Here is an 18352-nt window from a genome sequence, read left to right as displayed (position 1 = left end):
CAAGAGCCTGTAATCAGCTCCCCAGGACAGAGCCAAGGCCAGCAGCTGGGGTTTGGGGGAGGGCTTCTGGCCTTGAGGGCCTCACCCTCCTGTCCCTGCGCCCCCAGCATGTCCTAAGCCTCCCACTGTAGGCCCCAGGGGTCCCTATCCCCGAACTCTGATCACATTCCTCCCTGGATCACACATCCCCAAGAATTCCCATTGCCCAAGTCCAGCAACAAACCATCCTTTCCACTGAACGTCTTTATTCATTCAATGAACACTCCCAGAGTCCTCTTTGTGCCCACCCCAGCCCAGCTCCCTAAGGAGCCTCCAGGTCAGAGGAGACAGAGCTGGATATAGACGTACCCCAGCCCTAGAGCTGGAAGTATAGGGCTGAATGGGAGTAGTGGGAAAATCCCAGGGAAGGCTGCAAGGAGGTGATAGCTGGGCTTTTGAGAGTTGAGTAAGAGTTTTCCAGGGAGGAAAAGTGGCAGAAAAACCTTGCAGGCAGCTATGAAGGAGTGGCAGGGGCTGGCCTGCACTAGATGCCTTCCCACAAACTTCCAGAAGTTGACTTTGTGGAGCCCAAGGGCCAACACTATTGCCCATTATACAGAGGGTGGCACTGAAGCCAGAGAAAGGAAGCAACTCGCCCACCATCACACAGCAAGTAAGTGGCAGAACCGTGGGCTCCAACCCCCGTGCTCCTAACCCCTGTACTCTGAGCCTTTTCCTCTCACCATGCCGTTTCCTCTGCCAAGAATGCCTTTCCTCCCTTCAATTAATGAAAAGCTCCTGTTAGGCTCCATTGTCATCAATTGTATGATCCTCTTGTCCAGACAGAAAGGGCCCCAGTGTACAAAAGCCCTGGGACACTCAGGTTCAGAGGCTGGGGACCTCAGCCTCTCCTGGTCTCTTACACAGTTCCAAACAGTCCCACAGTCTCCCCCTCAAAGAGTGGATTTTCAGCCTGGACAGTTGCTCTTGTCCTTGGCTTCCTCCAGCTAAAGAGGGAGCAGCCTGAGATGACATATTTAAAGCTACATAAAGTCTCCTCTGAAAATAAGAACAGGAAGCTGCAGGCCAGACCCTGAGAGGTTGGGAAGATGGAAGGGTCTTAAATGTGGTCCCTTGATTCTGGGGAGTGGATGGAGCTCATTAGACCCCATCATGACATCTGCCTTGAATCTTTCCAAGTTCAAAGAGCCCCAAGGCTGCTGTTGCCCTGCAAGGCAGGGTTGCTCCCCCAAGTGCAATGTCAGTTACCCTATGAGGGGTCTCTGTGAAGCAGGAGGACCAGAGAGGAGCAGGTTCCTGCTCAAGGTCACACAGCAAGTCCATGGAGACCAGAACCTAGAGGTCTGTGTGCAGGAGATATGAAAAATGACAGAAAATGGTGTTCTCCCTCTGGGCAAGCAGGGAAGGTGAGAGTCTCATGCCTGTGGACACTATCCCCGGCTTCCACTCCACAGTGCATCCAGCTGGGGGCCCAGGGCACTGAACGATGGCCGGTCTTGAGGGTTAGGGGCCCAGCACAGCTTCATGAGCTCATGAACCTGAGGGGTGGAGAAGAGACAACAGGGTCACATGGGAGTGGTAGAAAGGACATGACTCTTGTTTGCAATTTTAAAGTATAAACTAGACTCCATCCCTCTTGCTCCAAAGCTTCCCATGGCTCCCTATGGGTCTTAGAAAAAAATCTCATCCCCTCCCATCTCTCTCCCTCCACCACCCCCTCCATCACCTCCTCTCGTGTTCCATGCAGCCACATCTGCCCCCATCTCATTTTTCAAATACTAAACTCATTTCCACCTCAGGGCCTTTGCATCTGTTTTGCGCTCCACTGAAAATGCTCTCTCCCAGCTTTCCCCTTGGATGGTATCCTCTTCCTCCCTCAGGCACCACCCCCTCTAGGAAGCTGCTCCTGACTATACCTCCCTCAACTCTTTCTAGATATTGATCACCACCAGAATGTTCTTGTTAGCTTCTGGTGGTTATAAGAAGGAGGGGTATTATCTGTTCTGTCCTCCACTGGGTCCCCAGCACCCAACACAAAGCCCAGCACACAGAGCTCAATAAATGTCTGTGGCCTGAGCCATTCACAATGTCTGTGAATGACCAACCATATGTCAGACACTTCTACAAAAGCTCTAATGAGAAACTGTAAGAATCATCATTTACTGAGCACCGACTGTATGCTAGACTCTGAGATGAGCACTGGAGAGGTGTTAGCAAATTGGTCCTCCCCCACCCTATAAGGCATTGTTATTCCCATTTTGGAGACAGGTAAACTGAGGCTCTGAAAGTGTTTGTGCTTTACCATACAGTGAGAGAGCAGCAAAGCAGAGGCCAGAAATCTCCTTCAGCCTCATTCCCTTGATCCCTGCTCTCAACCAAGAGATATCTTCGGTGGAGAGTAATTCAGAGGGATCAGCAGGCTTGCCCAAGAGACACCATGGTGAATCTACAAAGTGGGAAACTGAGGCAGGCCCTCCAGAGCTCACCTCACTAGGACAGGCAGGAGGTGCGGGCAGCCTCTGGCCCTCGGCCAACAGCTCCAGGAGGCGGCAGAGGGCTGGAACATCTCTCTCACATCCCATCATCCGCAGGAACTCCTGGAGCCAAGGGGGAGGGTCCGAGGTGGGGGAGGAGCCATCCGGCAGGGAGAGGGGTGGGGCCGCCCGTTATCGTGCGGGTCAGCCACAGTGAAGGCAGGAAGGGAAGGGGGCCCTCCTACTGGGGAGGAGGAGCTGTCTGTGATGGATGGGGAAGGGGGCTGCCTGTGATTGGAGGGGAGGAGCGGGCGGTATCAGTCATAGTAAAAAGAGGTCCTCCCGGAGCATCTAAGGCTGGGACCAGGTGACCCTCAGCACAGAGGACAGGGGTTGACCTGAGGGGGAAGAGGGTATGGGGAAACCAGGGGTGCCAACTCACGGCTGAGGGGCTACAGTTCTTGTCACTGTAGGTGAAGAGCTCGTACAGGACGACCCCGAAGCTCCAGACATCCGACTGGCGCGAGAAGATGTTGTCCGAGAGGGACTCTGGGGCATACCTGGAGGGGGCCAGGGAGGTCTTGGGATGCGACAGTAAGGCAGAGGACAGGAAAGGGCGCAGCCCTGGACTAGGGTAGGTGGTCCAGGTAGGTGACTATGAGAAAGTCAGTCCCAGCCAGTTCTGAGGTCTCAGTTTCCCTGGCTGTGGGATGGGAGGTGCTCCAAAGCTGTGAGGTGCCGGGACGGGGCCGGGCCGGGGCGGGGCGGGCCGAGCCGGGATGGGGAGCAGGGCCAGGGAGGGGTGGAGCCAGAACAAGAAAAGGAGCGTGATGGGGAGGAGCCAGGGCTATGGGGGCGTGGCCACAGCAGGCCCCCATCCCCGCGGGAGGCAGGGCGGAACCGAAAAGCGCGAGAGGCGGAGCTGCCTGGGTAGTACGGAGGAAGGGTGGGGCTGGGAGGAGGCCCCTACCAGAAGATGGGGCTCTGGCCTGGCTCGCGGACCACGTAGTAGTCTTTGTCGAGAGGCAGCAGCTTGGCGAGGCCGAAGTCGGCGATCTTGACGTGCGTCTCGCTTTCCACCAGGATGTTCCGGGCTGCCAGGTCGCGGTGCAGGCAGCGGCAGGAGCCCAGGTACTCCATGCCCTATGGGCGGGCGTGGGGTGTGGACCCCCAGGATGACTCCGCAGGGGCCCCAAGTCTGACATGGAATCCAGCAGCAGCCCCAACCCAGACCCCAAGCCTAACCCTACCGCTGACCCATCTTGCACTCCAGTCCTCACCTTCTTATTGTTTTGGACCTACTAGAAGAGTTAGTCGCTCAGTCGTGTCCGACTCTGCGACACCATGGACTGTAGCCCACCAGGCTCCTCTGTCCATGGGATTCTCCAGGCAAGAATCCTGGAGTGGATGGCCATGCCCTCCTCCAGGGGATCTTCCCAATCCAGGGATGGAACCCAGGTTTCCCGCACTGCAGGCAGATTCTTTACCGTTTGAGCCACAAGCGAAGTCCCTGACCTTAGCCCTGACTCAACCGCATTTCCAACCTAACCTGGACCCCAAACTTCAACCCTCAGCCTTCCTGGCGAATCCATGCAGACCCCGCCCATCAAGCCAGCTCTGTGGACGGCAGGTCCACGGTCGCCCCGCTCTCCTCCGCCCCGCACCTTGCAGATCTGTGAGGCGTAGAGGAGCAGGCGGCCAGCGTCGAGGCGGGCGCGGTGCCGCTGCAGGAAGTCGCGCAGGCAGCCACTGGGCAGATACTCCATGACCAACCGCAGGCTCTGGCGGCCTAGGGGTGGCGGGGGAGGCAGGGAGGAGTCACCACAGGGCCTAACTTCGTCTCCTTCCCTTCCCCATTCTTCTTCCCCGATCAGAGTGGGACCTTGTGTCCCCTCCGGGCCTCAATATTGCTTTCTATAAAATGGGAACGGCCACAGTGACACGTATCGCTAATCTATTTGAGTACTTTCTATAATATACATTAATTCTTTTTAACCTCATAACGACCCGTTTTTTTCAGGTGGGAAAACTGACGATGCCGAGGTAGTCTTAGGCATCCCCAGTGGCTCCGCAGTAAAGAATCAGCCTGCAATGCAGGAGACTTGCAGGAGATATTGGTTTGATCCCTGAATGGGGAGGATCCCCTGGAGTAGGAAATGGCAACCCACTCCGGTATTGCTGCCTGGAGAATCCCACGGACAGAGGAGCCTGGTGGGCTACAGTCTAGGAGGGGGGTCACAGATGAGTCAGACAAGACTGAGTGACTGAACAACAAGGCAGATCTGGATAAACAAGATCAGTCAGTAGCGCCCCTGCTGGTGTTCTCAGACCACCTAAAATGGTCGTGCAGAAGGGTGAGGGTGTGTAATTTGAAGAGGGGTTCACCTGGGCCATAGCTGACACCCCGGTACTTGACAATGAAGTCGCTGTGGAGGGCTTTGAGGATCTGGATCTCCCGCTGGAAGTCCCGCTGCTGTTCTGGCCCACTATGCTGCAACTGCTTCACGGCCACCAGGGCCCCTGTGTTGTCGCCCAGCGGGTCATAGCGGCACAGCTCCACGCTGCCAAAGTTGCCCTGGGGGACAGCGGGGCTGGTGTTCACATGCGTGAGTGCTGCCCCACCCACCCCAGCCTCACCCACCTCACCTTGCCCAGCTGTGAGATGTACTTGAGGTGTCTCTCTTCAAAGATGGTAGGGTCCTGGCAGGCGTAGAGCTGGGTGCCATTCCAGAGCCCATCACGGGGCGCCAGGGTGCCAGGTGTGGGGTCTGAGAGGAGCTCATAATCTGGGGGGCACAGGCAGTGAGTGAGCAGTGTCCTGGGCCCCCTGCTCCTAAGCTAACTTGCTGTGTGACCTCCATCTGAATGCTTACCCTCTCTGTGCATTATGGTAGGGCCACTGCAAGCCAAGAAGTATTTGTAGGGCTGGGAAAAGCTGCCTCTTGGCAAAGGCAGCCCTCTTATGCAGTGCACATGCTGCACACAGACAGGAAGGCCTTTCCCAGACCTCACTGCCAGGGGGTGGCAGGGGAGAGAGATGCACTGGAAGCTCCTTTAGGCCTGGCCCATGAAAACCTAGAGTGGGACCCTCAATACTCTCTCTCTCCTGCTTGCAGAGGACCCAGTAGGGGCCTAAGGCCATAGGATGGGTAGAACCACAAAGGGAGAGTTTCTTGCGACTTGGACACCCTCACAGAATGAGAGCTAAACATCCATTGTGTGTGGCCTTGAACTGAGGGGCTTGTTTGTTACAATAGCTGTCGAAACTCATACTGACTGTTAGTCATCAATCATTCCAACCTTGCCTGGCACGCAGGGCAGGCTCCATATACAAATCTTACTCTGCTACTGGGTCCAATATGACATCCCAGCCCTGCCCACCCTGCCTGGCCCAGGTGGGCACCTGAAGTGATGAGACTGTTCAGGTCACGGATGACAGCGCGGAAAGAGGGCCTCTGGCCTGGCTCATAGGCCATGCACTGTTGGATCAGCAGGGCCAGCTCCGTCCACTTGGGGGCAGGCAACTGCTGCCGTTCCTGGTAAAACTGGAGCTTCTAAAGGCAGGATGAAGGGCTGGTGACCCCCAGTGAACCCTCAGAGGTACCCCCTAGACCCGTCCATCCTCCCCAAGCTGGACTTCATTCCATCCTTGTGTCAAATGAGAGCTCTAGAAGCCAGTGCTGGTGCTCTGACCTTGGCAGGCTCCAGGGTGCTGATGGGCACTGTGATACCACTGAACACCTCCCAGACTGTGGCTCCAAAGCCCCACTTGTCAGCTTCCAAGCCAAGTGTTCGGGCCTCCTGGAGACATTCAGGGGCCACCCAGGGGATCCTGTCAGTGAGCACTGGTGCAGGAGGCAAGGATGGGATCAGGGATCCGCTTCCTTGCCCCACTAGGTTCCTCCCTCCTTCACCCCTCAGCACTTACTCTCCAGGCTTAGCACAGTGGGGCTGACACCCGGGTCACTCAGCTTGATGAAAGGCAGGTTCCCATCAGTCCCCTCACGAGCCAAGAGCACCTTCCGGGCTGAGACATTGCCATGAGGGAGACCTTTGTCTTCCTAAGTGGACCAAGCACAGGGAAATGCCAGGGGTGGTGGTGGGGATGAATGAATATGCTGGTTGGCAAACTCCTACACATCCTTCAAAGCCCACCTGGTACTGCTCAGACCACACTTCAACATCTTTCCTAGACAATACACCTAGGCAATACACCTCCTGTGTCCCTCCTCTTCTTAAACATTGCTCCTTCATTCCATGGCTCCTTAATCCCTTCAGGATAAAGTCAAAGGTCCTCAGACTGGCACTCAAGGCCCTTTGAAATCCAACTCTTGGTCACTCTTCCCATGGGCTTCTCTCGCCCACATCTCCACTCTGGTCTCCTGCCAGGCGGACAGACCTGATACACTCCTGGACAAGCAACACATCTAAGCTGCAGCCTTTGCCCAGGCTTTTCTCTCAGCCTAACATGCCCTCCTTCCTTTTTTTTCTTAATGAACTTCTACTCAATCTCCAAGACCCCAACTGTAATGTTCTTTCTTCTGGGGAAGCCTCTCCCGGGGCCAGCCTTGTGGCTCACCAGTCCCCTCAACTTCCATGAATGATCAGCTGTCTCCTTCTGCTCATACACCTCTGAGCTTGTATGTATGCTGTTCCCTCAGTCTCAAATGCCCTCCACCCTTGCCAAACTCCTATTCACACGACAGAGCCCACTCTCAAAGCCCCATCCACTCTTGAATGGAGGATGGAGCAGGCAGAGGAGCACTCACCAGATAGTTGAGGGCATAGGCCAGCTGTTTGATCACCTGTAGCTTCCAGCTGGCTGGCACTAGGTGGCCACACTTGCGTAGATATGTGTCCAGCGCTCCCAGGCGTACAAATTCCTGAACCATGATACCTGGTGGAAGTAGGAAGGGGCAGGGTTGGGAGGTGGGACTATATTGTATTCAACAGGCTCTGCCCCCAACCCCACCTTCAAGGGCGGCTTGAACTCTCAGCTCTGACTTTTCTCTCCCCTATTCCTCCATCCTTACCCTATTCACCTCTCTGCTTCCCCATTTCCCATCTCAGAACCATTTGCCTGTAATGCCTGGAAGGTGTCCGCTCTCTCCATGACTCACTCCCTACCCTTTGCAAGTTCTGTGTTTCTGATTGGAACGCCCCTCTTCTCTCACTTCCCTAGTGTCTATTTATTCTTGCCTTTCCAGCTTAGAATGTATCCTTACCTACTCAGAATCACTGCTTGACCTCCAAGCTGGGTTAGCAGCCTCTGATCACCCACAATGACCTGTGCTGCCCCACCACACACAATCACTTATCATCCTGCTCAGCCTGTCATGTTCTATGCCATGCACCCAGCTCTTGGCACATGTTGGGCTCCCAATAAACAGCTGCTGAGCTGAACTGATGGAAACAAGGCTTGGAGAGGCAGCCTGGACCTTGCAAAGCTGCGGAGATGGTACACAATAGATCAGAACCCAGGTCTGCCTGACTTGAGATAATTCTGGGGGCTTAAGTATTGGGGGGAGCCTGGAGCTGCTTATTCAAAGAGTGATGATGGAAGGACATGAGTACAAGATGATAGACCCTGGTGGAATGGAGCCCCAGCCAGGGCAGGCTCTGAGTGTATGCTGCTATTGCTGCTGTAGGTGGGCCCAGTGAGGCAGGGCAGAGATGGGGAATGTCTCTCACTGTCTCCAGCCATGCACACGCCGTGGAGCAATACGAGATGCTGGTATGACACTTGGCTCATCAAGCTCGCTGCTTCCAGGAATGACTGGGGAGGAAAGAATGGAGAGAACATGTATGGGTTTCTTCCACTCCTGGGTCAGACCAATGAACCCCAAACTTGCTGCTCACAAACTTGCCTCAGGAGACCTGGCCGCCAGCTTCCCTTGGCCTTGGAGTCCACCATTAATGCACACAGCACTCTGTATTGTGATTTTTTTTAATGGAGGCAGGAAGTCCCTGCTGTAGTCTACCTTGAGTCACTCACCTTTTGGCTCAAACCTTCCTCTGTGTTGCCCAGCCCCTGAAGATGCCTCCATCCACATCATTCCTCTCTTCTCCTTTGCTCATCCTCTCTGACCCGCTGTTCTTGCTATTAGACTTGGCCCTGCCTCAGGACTTTTGCGCTGGCTGTTCCCTTATACTCTGCCTGTTCGCATCTAAATTCTCCACCCTTCTGTATTTCATGGAGATGCTGTGGCTACCTTTCTGCTATTTTAAGACCCTGTGTGTATTCTCTTTGTTTTGGTTTTGGGTTTCTTTTCTGGTTGTTTTTTTTTTTTTGGCTGCATTGCAGGGTGCAGCATCTTCTCCAACCAGAGATCAAATCTGCACCTGCTGCTGTGGGAGCATGGAGTCTTAGCCACTGGACCAGCAGGGAAGTCCGACCCTGTGTGTTTTTAAATTTCTCTGAATCCACAACCCCCTCTCCAGCTAGGCCCTAACCCAGAAGGTCTGGTCCCACCTTGCTCACCTCCATGCAATTCTTGTGCTTGGCATCCATCACTTTGAGCAGCACCTCTGTCTCTCGGGCCTCCCCATCCACAATCTCATGGTGACAGCCCCGATAAATCTTGGTGAAGGACCCGTGACCTAGGTTCTCATGCTGGAAAGTGAGGAGGCAACATGAAAGGCCAGTAACAGGGCTCCCATGGGATCCTGTCCCTTAGCTCTGGCCCAAGCAAGGCACAGGTAATGGATCGATTTTACAGATGATGAAACAGAGGCACAAAGAGGTTGTATCACATGACTGAGGCCACACAGCAGAGATGGATGCAGACCTGGTCTCTGGATCCCACCTGAAGTATGTTTCCCCCATTTCCTGGGGCCCCTTACCCACTGCAGGCTGTCAGCAGGGATCTTATGAAACGTCATCTGACTCAGCTGGCACTGGAATTGGGGCTGAACAGGGGATGATGTGGGTGGGCTGCAGCCTCTCCGGACCACAATCAGATTGGACTTTTCTATGGGGAGTGGAAGGAGAAAGAAAACTAGAGGTCAAAGGTGAAAGGTCCTCAAAGGATTGCTCACTCCCTGTCTCAGTGTGGGGTTGTCCTTGGTGGCTCAGATGACAAAGAATCTGCCTGCAGTGAGGGAGATCTTGGTTTGATCCCTGGGTCAGAAAGATCCTCTGGAGAAGGGAATGGCAACGCATTCTGGTATTCTTGCCTGGAAAATGGACAGAGGAGCCTGGTGGGCTACAGTCCGTGGAGTCACAAAGAGCCGGACACAGCTGAGTGGCAAACACTAAACTGTCTCAGCGTGGGGTCTTCTGCAGAAGCCAGGACTAAGATGAGGGTTCCAGGGCACGTGGCTTATTTGAAAGGAAACTCCAGGAAGTCCCAGTGAGGGGAGGGAGAGAGAATGAGATGGCAGGAACCCCGCAAGTGGTACAAATGAGCAGGTGATGCTGTGGTCAGTTTGGTCTCAAGTCCTACTAGGGATTCTGGAAAAATCTGGAGAGCTCACACCTCAAAGCTGTCCCATCCCAGGGGTCTGTCTGAGAGCAAAATTCACCCAGAGCAAGAGGCAAGCGATGAACAGAGGCTAAGTGCTAGTGACATCACTCAGATCCAGCTATGCCTGGATTCAGCCATCCCTGGAAGCAGCCTCTATCCCACAAGCCCTAGATCACCTTTTTTCCCTCCTAGACTACTTTGACCAGCAGACTTTGTCACTTGCCACTGAAGAGCTGGAACAGACACAGAAAGGCAGGGTCCCAGATTGCCTATTCAGCTTGGGGGAGAAGGCAGGCTCACCTTTAGGTCTGGGGTTGCAGCAGAAGGTGAGGTATAGCTCAACCCCATCCACATGCAACCCACCATTCCAACAGGCTGCCAGGAGCTCTCGAAGACTGCTGTGGGAACGGCCAAGGCCAGCCAGGGAAAAGGTTCCTGTGGGGTCGCACCGGATGAGGCAGCCCTTATAATCCGGGCCCAGCGGGGTCTGCAAAGAGGAGTGAGTGGTCTCTGAGTAGAAGTGGGAGGCACTCTCCCCCTCAAATCTCCAAGTATCTGCATATTCTATTCCCTCCACTGGGAATGCCTTTTTCCTCCCCTTCTTCAGGAAGCCATGCTGATTCATATTTCAGTGCTCGGCTCAAATATCATCTCCTCCAGGAAGCCCTCCTTGCCCTCCTGGCCCCTGGAGGTAGACTGACCAGGACACAAACAGTTAGGAGGTAGCTGTCGAAATCCTGGGGACTGCGGCGGAGGACATAGGAGCCGGGACGTGAGCCCTCAGTCTTGAGTTTGTTGATGGCAAAATCCAGGCTGTGGGGAAAGGTGGAAGAGAACTGAGAGTCAAAGATGGTGAGAAGCAGATGGAGGCAGAGAATGCAAACTGAACTGGAGCTCTAATCTTGGTCACTCTGAAGCCCTGGGAACCTCACCAGGTAACATTCCCTCACTCCCTCCCATTTGTAAAATGAACCAAAAGCTGGGCTTCTGCCTAGGGGATCAAAGAGGAAACCGCAGGTGAAGCTCCACACCTGGGCACCTCGAGCATCCCAGGAAATGGCTCTGGGACCTCAAGGAGCCAAAGGGAGGGAAGCGGCTGCAGAAGTGAGACTGCAGATTCACTGAGCGCCAGCTATGCATCTGGTGCTGTTGAAGGGCTCCTGAGAAGCAAGGACACCGAGGCACCGAGAAAGGGCGTGCCAGAGATTTGGTCCCCAGTGAGTCCTTACGTGATGGGGCCATGGCACTGCTCAGCCACCTCCTCCAGCAGCCGCGGCGGCGCCACCTCCTTGCAGAAGTAGTGCCGCGAGTCCGTGGTCAGCCGGAAGTAGCCATCCACGAGCGCCACGAAGGACAACGCTGCGGGAAGCCCCGGGAACTCGGCCTCCTGTGAGGACCGGTGTCAGGGCCCGCCGCGGTCCGAGGGTGACAATCCCGCGTCCCCGCCGTCAGGGATGGGGAAGGTAGGAGGGGAGGGGGTTCCAGCACCCACCAGGATCTGATTGTCTGTCCTGGTGATGGTGACCAGGCGATGCTCCGCAGCCGGGCCAATGCACGGCGCCTGCTTGATGCTGATATCCACGATTTCTGGAAAGTCGCAGAAGGGCTGGAGGACCTGTGAAGAAGGCGGAGGGCTGAAGCTGGGGATCCCGCTCCCTCCGCGCCCCCAGTCCTGTTTTGGAAGCCGGGACCCCACCAGTCCCCACTCACGAGACCCGCTCCTCCCAGCCTCACCGAGTCCCATCCCTCTCCCGTCAAGCCCCCACCAAGCCCCGCCTCCTTCTGTCCACACCGCCCCTCTCAACTCTCTCCCCTGCTCATCCCAAATATCCGCCCCCTCACCTCTGCCAACCCCGGAGTCCTTCTCTCGGCCGGTCCCCCACCCCGCCCCGAGCCCCTCCCTCACTTAACTCCACTTTATCTCCTGGTGTCTCTTAGTCCAGTCGGGAGCCTCACCCACCCCGAGTCCTGCCTCTTCGCTCCACCTGCTGTTAGCCCCATTCTGAGCCCCGCACACCCTACTAGCCCCTCCCTCTACGTCTCACCCTTTTCATCTCCGCTTCCTCGCTCAGCCCCACCCACGCCTCACTCAGCCGGGAGCGAGCCCCTCGGTCCCAAGCCCCCTCACTGCCCCTCCTCTCCTTCGGCCCCGCCCCAGTCCCCGCCCACGACCCTGCCCCTCCCCTTGGCCCCGCTCAGCGGCCCCCGCCACACACCTCGTGTTCTCCTGGGCTCCAGGCGATGCCACTGCCACCAGCCACACGGAGCAGCCCCGGCGTATCCTGACCACCAGCAGCGCCGGGGAGACCCACGCGGAAAGTCTCGGCGGCCCTGTCTGGATCCAGCCGCTCGAGGTCCATAATGTACTTGACCATGAGCGAGTGCCTGTCAGCCTGGCAGGCCGCCACGCGGCGCAAGGCCCGGCGCACTGTCCTTCGGATGCGCCTCCGAGTCACGAAGCTCAAACCCTGGATCAGGTCGCGTAGGCCAGGGGGCAGGCAGACCTTGTAGCTGCAAGTGCGCGGAGTGGGGCCCTCAGTATGGGGCGGGGTCTCCGCCAGGGAGGACCGAGGCTGCACATCAACCGAGCCTCTAGGTGAGGGGTTGGAGTGTGGCCTCAGTAGGGGGCCACACAGCACACACAGAAACACACTCGGAGATCGGCATGGGGGTAGGGAGGGCCTCCATGGGAAGGGCCGTTGCGGTCCATGAGACAGAGACATAGTCCTTTTAGCTGCCTGAGGTCTGGCTATGGAGTCTCAGGGCGGCTGGGTTCAAGGGGAGGGCTTGGGTCCCATGAACACACTGTAGGCTTGTAGGTGGGGAGCCGGGCTCGTGATCCCCTGGTGGAGTCATGTTGGCTCGCTCCCAGGTAGAGGCTGGGCGCCACAGCCTGGAAGCCCTCACCTGACCGTCTTCAGCAACTCCTCGGGCCGCTGAGCCTCCTCGAGGGCCATCCGGGCCAGGTCCAGAACAGCCAAGCTGAGACACTCACCCTGTTCCTTGAGGCTGAGGCCTACCCGGAGGCGGCCGCTCACCAGGTCATGGCGGTGCTAGGAGCCAGTCACAGCCAAACCATGAGCCCTGATATGTCAAAACACCCCCACCCCTGGCCGATCTTCACCTTGGGGCTGCCACTCTGAGCCCCGCCCACCCTACTAGCCCCTCCTTCTTCATAACGCCCAATTCATTCCCACCTCCTCGCTCCGCCCTCCTCACAGGAGAGTCAGCCAAGGCTGCCCAAACATGAGCCCTGACATTGCCCTGGGTACCCCCACCCCTGAGCTGATCCCCGTGCAGACACCTACCTGAGCAAAGAGGTGCTCCAGGACTGGCAGATCCAAGATCGCGCTGGCCAAGTCCTTTCGTAGCCCAAACCGGTGGCACCTCTCTAGCCCAAACCAGTTGGGGAAGTAAAAGCTGTGGGGGAGGGGAGAACCCTGGAGTAGGGGATATGATGAGGGGGGGACTGTGCCAAGACCTCACAGAGCCCAGGTTATACCCTTGACTCGCTGTGTGATGTTGGACAAGTGAACCACCCTCTCTGACATTAGTTTTCTCATCTGTGAAATGAGCAGTGCTCATGCCCTCCCTCAGGGCACCCACCAGGAGGTGCAGGGAAATGATAATCCAAGGGTTACTGTGGTTTTAAACTCCCATTTTCCAAGCCCTCAGCAAAAGGCATGCCCTCCCGGTATTATTTAACGCACATTTGGGGGTGGTGGGGGGAGACACTTCCTACCGGAGCCTGTAGACGAGGACCTGGGTACCCGTGTCCTCCACGGAGAAGATGTGACTCGGGGGGAACCAGCAAGACAGGTCTTCCAAAGCCAGAGCAAAGAGGGAGTGGTACACGGGCAGGATGCCTGAGGGGGCGGTCGCATCAGTTCCCTCTCAAATCTCCCCATCTGCCCTCTGCGGGGCTGCCATGTTATCCTCATGCAGCCCCACAGGCTCTTTCTCACCTTCAGCTCTGACATCATGTCCCACCCCTGCTTGCACCCATTCCAGGGCTCCTCAGTGCCCTGAGGAGAAAAGTCATGGACTCAGCCTGCTTCTCAGGGCTCCCTGCCTCTCTCCAGAGCATCTCTTTCCACTTAACAGCTTACCTCGAGGGATGACCATCTGTTTCTTCTAACAGTCTATCATGCCTCTGAGTCTATGGACATGCCATTCCCTGTGCACCCTCCTCCCTTACCAAACTCCTACTCATCCCTCAAAGCCCCAGATCCAGTGCTGACTCTGCTTGACAGCTATTCCAGCTCCCAATCTGTGTTCCACACAACCCTAACCCTCCTTCTGACCAAGCCTTCTAGGGATGCACTTACCACTGGCCTTAGCAGCGTAAACACACAGGTCTTCAGCTGAGTGGTCCCCAAAAGAGAAGGACAGGCACTGTGGGGGTCCAGGGCCCCGAGGGGGCAGCAGCACGTGCAGCGCACCAGCCTCTGAAGAGGAGAGGCTGCAGGACCGCTGAGAAATCAGGGGTGTCTCCTCACTTGGAGGTGCCATGAATGCAGCCTGCCTGAATACAGAAAAAGGTAGCCCCTCAGCTGTGATCATAGGACAAGGTTGCAGATCTTCTGAGGTAGGAGTGGGGAGGTGAAAGAAATATGACTGAGTGAGGTAGGGATGAAACCAGAGAAATAAGGAGGAGAGAGCAACAGAAAGAGGACAGATATGGGCAAAGGCAGAGAGAGGGAGCTGAGTGTGCAAGGTGGGTGAGGAGCCATACCACCCCCTGTGAGGGCTGTGCTGGGAAGCTGGAAGACATTCACAACAAATTTGTGCGAACTCACACTTCAGACTCTTGGTGCCCAGGGCAAACATCTCTAACCAACCTCCAGCCTCCACATATACCCACTCTCCAACCCCTTCTCCAGACAGGCATGATCAATCAATCACAGATATAGGGATTTGCTAACCAGCAAGCAGATAGTTATCTGCCTGTGCAAGGGTGCATACTCAGTTGTTTCTGATTCTTTGCAACCCCATGAACTGTAGCCCTCCAGGCTCTTCTGTCCATTGGATTCTTCAGGCAAGAATACTGGAGTGGGTTGCCATTCCCTCCTCCAGGGGATATTCCTGGCCTGTGGATCCAACTCAGGACTACTGAGGCTCCTGCACTGGCCAGCGCCACCTATGAAACCCATTGGCCTGTGCACATGGGTGTTTGAGGAGATAGAAGTGGCCACCCCTCCTTGTGAAGCTGGAGGATTCTAGCACTTCTGAGGCTGGGAAAAGAAGCTTTAGCAGCTGGTTTAATGCATGCCTCGGGGGCTGACCCAGACATCAGACTCAGTCATCGTCAGATTCAATCAACAGAGATCTCTGCCTCTGTCTCCCCTGATCCCTGCATCTCTGTTCCATTAGTTCCCCAGAGTGGGAAGTCCTCCCTGGGTTAGGTCCAGGAGGAAACCAGCCACATTATTTCTACACCAGCCACCTTACAGATCTCTCTCGCCCTGGGGGACCTAGAGCTCAGGACTCTGGGTTGGGTAGAGGAGGGAATTGGGTTTCACATGCCAGAGGAAAAGGAGGAAGATGAAGAAGATTTACTTCAGTTGACCCAAATGAAGACGATACAAAGAGAATATTGGATAAAAACTATGTTCCAGGGACTTCCCTGGCAGTCCAGTGGTGAAGACTGCGCTTCCGATGCAGGGGATGTGGGTTTGATCCCTGGTGGGAAAACTAAGATTCCATGTGCCGCTGGATGTGGCCAAAAAGTGTAAAACAACAACAAAAACTCCGTTCCAAAATAATAGTGGGGGCGGGGGGCGGAGAGTGTAAATGAGATTTCAACACACTCAGAATATAAGCCTGGGACCGAGGATCAGTGAAAACTTCAGGCTGTGGGTTCAAGTCCCAGCCCCACCATATCCTGGCTTTGTGACTCCAGCAGGGTTCCCACAGCTGGGACACAGTTTTCTCAGCTGTGAAATGCACTGACTCCCACCTGCTTCAGTGAGGTAGTTTACGGAGTCCAGTCCGACCTGTCAACACGTTCAAAAGTGAGAGTGTTGGCCGTTCAGTTGTGTCTGACTCTCACAACCCCATGGACTGTAACCCACCAGGCTCCTCAGTCCATGGAATTCTCCAGCAAAAATACTGGAGTGGGTAGCCATTCCCTTCTCCAAGGGAATCTTCCGAACTCAGGGATTGAACCCAGGTCTCCTGCACTGCAGGCAGATTCTTTACCTTCTGAATTCTTTACCTTCAAAGCCCATCAACACCAGAAAAGCCCATCAACACATTTAATCCCCACTAAATGATACAAACACTTGGTGACATGCTCAGCAAGCACTTGACAAATGTCAGCCAAACCAAATGGGAAGGTCCCTTAGGACAGTGGTTTGAGGCTTACCGTCAGGGAGGTAGGACGTAGGGGAGAGAGAACTTTCCCCTAGGGACACTCCAGTGTTACCAGCTCCCAGACCGGGAATTGGAACTTTCCCCACCCCACCCGGCTGTGCCACTTCTCACAGAGATGCCCCAAACCTTATTTCAAACAGTTGCCCTGATCTTTGCATGTTTATGTAAATGTTACCACAAAGCAGTGTCTTTTGTCTAAAATAAATCTTAAAAAAAAAACAACCATGATTTTTAAAATATCGAAAGTAAAAATAGAAAGTCTGTTTGGCCCCCAGAGAAACGTCCCGGTTTTAGCATCAAAAGTTCCACATGCCCAGAAGGGAGGGTTGATTGGTCACCCAGTGCTCGGGCCTGGGACCTGGGAGTGTGGGAGACGTGAAGTGTGTCCCCAGAGAGTGGAGCCCCGGGCGCATACTCAAGGATTCCTTCAGGTCAGGCAGCTGGGAATTCGCAGCCTCGTGTGCGGGACAAAGTTGAGGCTCAGAGGGGAAGCGCTTTGCCAGAGGCCGCGCCGCCAGCTGTCCCAGCTTATGTCAGAAGGTTTTTCTCTGAGATCTAGAAGGCAAACTTGCCTTTGTCACCAGCGGCGGCCTTCCTGTCCCCAGCGGCGGCCGTCCACACAGTGTTCCCCCACCCCCGCCTCCGACCCGACGAGCCAAGTGGCTCCACCAGCTCTTACCTGGAGGTGAGGGCCCTGGGCCAGCGACAGGAGGGCAGAGCCGGGCAGCAGCCGGAGGAAAGTCCCACTTGCTCTTTCCTGTGTGGGCCCCTCGGCTTCCTGAGCTGCTGTCACTTACCGAAAGTCATGGCCATGTGAGGGCCGGGGACGGGGAGGGGCAGAAAGTTCCGGAAGCCTCTGCAGCAGCAGTCCTGCTCAAGCTGCTGAAGACCCTGGACCTCAGGGAAGGAGTGACAGCAGAGAGAAGGGCCCAGGTCACCCCGAGGGGGTCTCAGCAGGCTCCGGGACTCAGTCTCCGTGGGGCCCTGGCAACACTGTGGCTTCTTCTGGCCTCAGTTTACCCATTTGTGGCATGTGTTCATGTGTTGGGCACCTAAGGAACTGATTTCACACCTAAGGAAGAGAACTGGGCTGAATCTGCCCAGGAAGGAGGCAGGGAAGTTGCCCCAAACGAAAGTGAAGTTCTCCTTTACAGTATTTTTCCAGTGAGACCCTGGAAGGTATGGTGGTCCCTTTTTGTGCTCCATGCCCCAAGCCCAGACCTAGAATCTGTGAAAACCAGACAGACTGGGTCACCTCACTGTCTGGTCTGGCAGGGAGGCAATTAATCATTATGGATAACCAAGAAAACCAAGATGATGGGACAGGCACAGGCTGAAGCTGAAGGGAGGGGATGAGGGGCAGGGAGCTTGGGGGATGGGAGGGGGCGGGTTCTGTGTAAAGGACAAGATGGATCAAGCAGGGATGTGAAGCAAGAACACCATAGGGGCAAAGACCCAGAGGTGAGAGTGAACAGAGCTATTTAAGGCTCAGAGGGCTTGACTGGATGCAGTGGGGAGGGAGGGGGATGGTTTGGCAGTCATCAGGAGCCAGCTCACAGAGCCAGGTCTGATTGAGGTTTTTTAACACACTTGAGGCTGTCATGAGTGGAGAAGGCAGGAGGCCAGGGCAGTGCCCTTAGTAGGATACAAACCCCAGAAAGTAGAGCTTTGGGATAAATTTTTTTTTATTAATTTATTTTTTATTGAAGGATATGGGATAAATTTTAGAGCACCTTTTCATCTCTGTGCTTCCCTGGTGGCTCAGGTGGTAAAGAATCTGCCTGCAATACAGGAGACCAGGGTTTGATCCCTGGATCTGGAAGCTCTTCTGGAGAAGGGAATGGCTACCCACTCCAGTATTCTTGCCTGGAGAATTCCATGGAAAGAGGAGCCTGGTGGGCTACTGTCCCAAAGAGTCAGACACGACTGAGTAACCAACACTTCACTTTCATCTCTGTAATCCCATCACAAGCTGTGGCACAAATGTGGCTTTGGTACATATTTTGTTGACTTCAGTTCAGTCACCCACAGACACTG

At 55.4% G+C, this 18352-nt stretch overlaps 1 protein-coding gene across 1 annotated transcript; it reads right to left on the bottom strand.

The window, feature by feature from the left end:
* Positions 1 to 228: 228 nt before the first annotated feature.
* On the bottom strand, positions 229 to 17120 carry JAK3 (Janus kinase 3). The gene is made up of 24 exons (XM_069589082.1): positions 16995 to 17120; positions 14269 to 14465; positions 13683 to 13806; positions 13249 to 13360; positions 12848 to 12993; positions 12157 to 12451; positions 11433 to 11555; positions 11170 to 11327; positions 10642 to 10753; positions 10241 to 10427; positions 9318 to 9445; positions 8956 to 9087; positions 8166 to 8250; positions 7244 to 7371; positions 6403 to 6535; positions 6168 to 6319; positions 5878 to 6028; positions 5121 to 5260; positions 4860 to 5049; positions 4139 to 4263; positions 3445 to 3617; positions 2917 to 3034; positions 2487 to 2597; positions 229 to 1538 (listed from the first exon to the last, which is right to left on the bottom strand). Exons 2-24 carry the CDS (start codon positions 14450 to 14452, stop codon positions 1431 to 1433), a joined length of 3315 nt encoding a protein of 1104 aa, XP_069445183.1. The 5' UTR covers positions 14453 to 14465; positions 16995 to 17120; the 3' UTR covers positions 229 to 1430.
* Positions 17121 to 18352: the final 1232 nt, after the last annotated feature.

This window comes from Ovis canadensis, chromosome 5, assembly GCF_042477335.2.
Source record: "Ovis canadensis isolate MfBH-ARS-UI-01 breed Bighorn chromosome 5, ARS-UI_OviCan_v2, whole genome shotgun sequence".
In the NCBI taxonomy this organism is placed as follows: Eukaryota; Metazoa; Chordata; class Mammalia; order Artiodactyla; family Bovidae; genus Ovis; species Ovis canadensis.
Note: the sequence above shows the minus strand (reverse complement) of the source record. Positions and strands in the feature narration are given on the sequence as shown.

Excerpts from the sequence above, each read along its gene's own strand:
- JAK3 (XM_069589082.1), bottom strand. The coding sequence starts at position 14,452 with ATGGCACCTCCAAGTGAGGAGACACCCCTGATTTCTCAGCGGTCCTGC. Across the intron at positions 4,264-4,859 it reads GGGTGTCAGCTATGGCCCAG|GCCGCCAGAGCCTGCGGTTG; the intron begins GTGAACCCCTCT and ends CGCCACCCCTAG. Across the intron at positions 2,598-2,916 it reads AGAACTGTAGCCCCTCAGCC|GAGTTCCTGCGGATGATGGG; the intron begins GTGAGTTGGCAC and ends CCTTGGCTCCAG.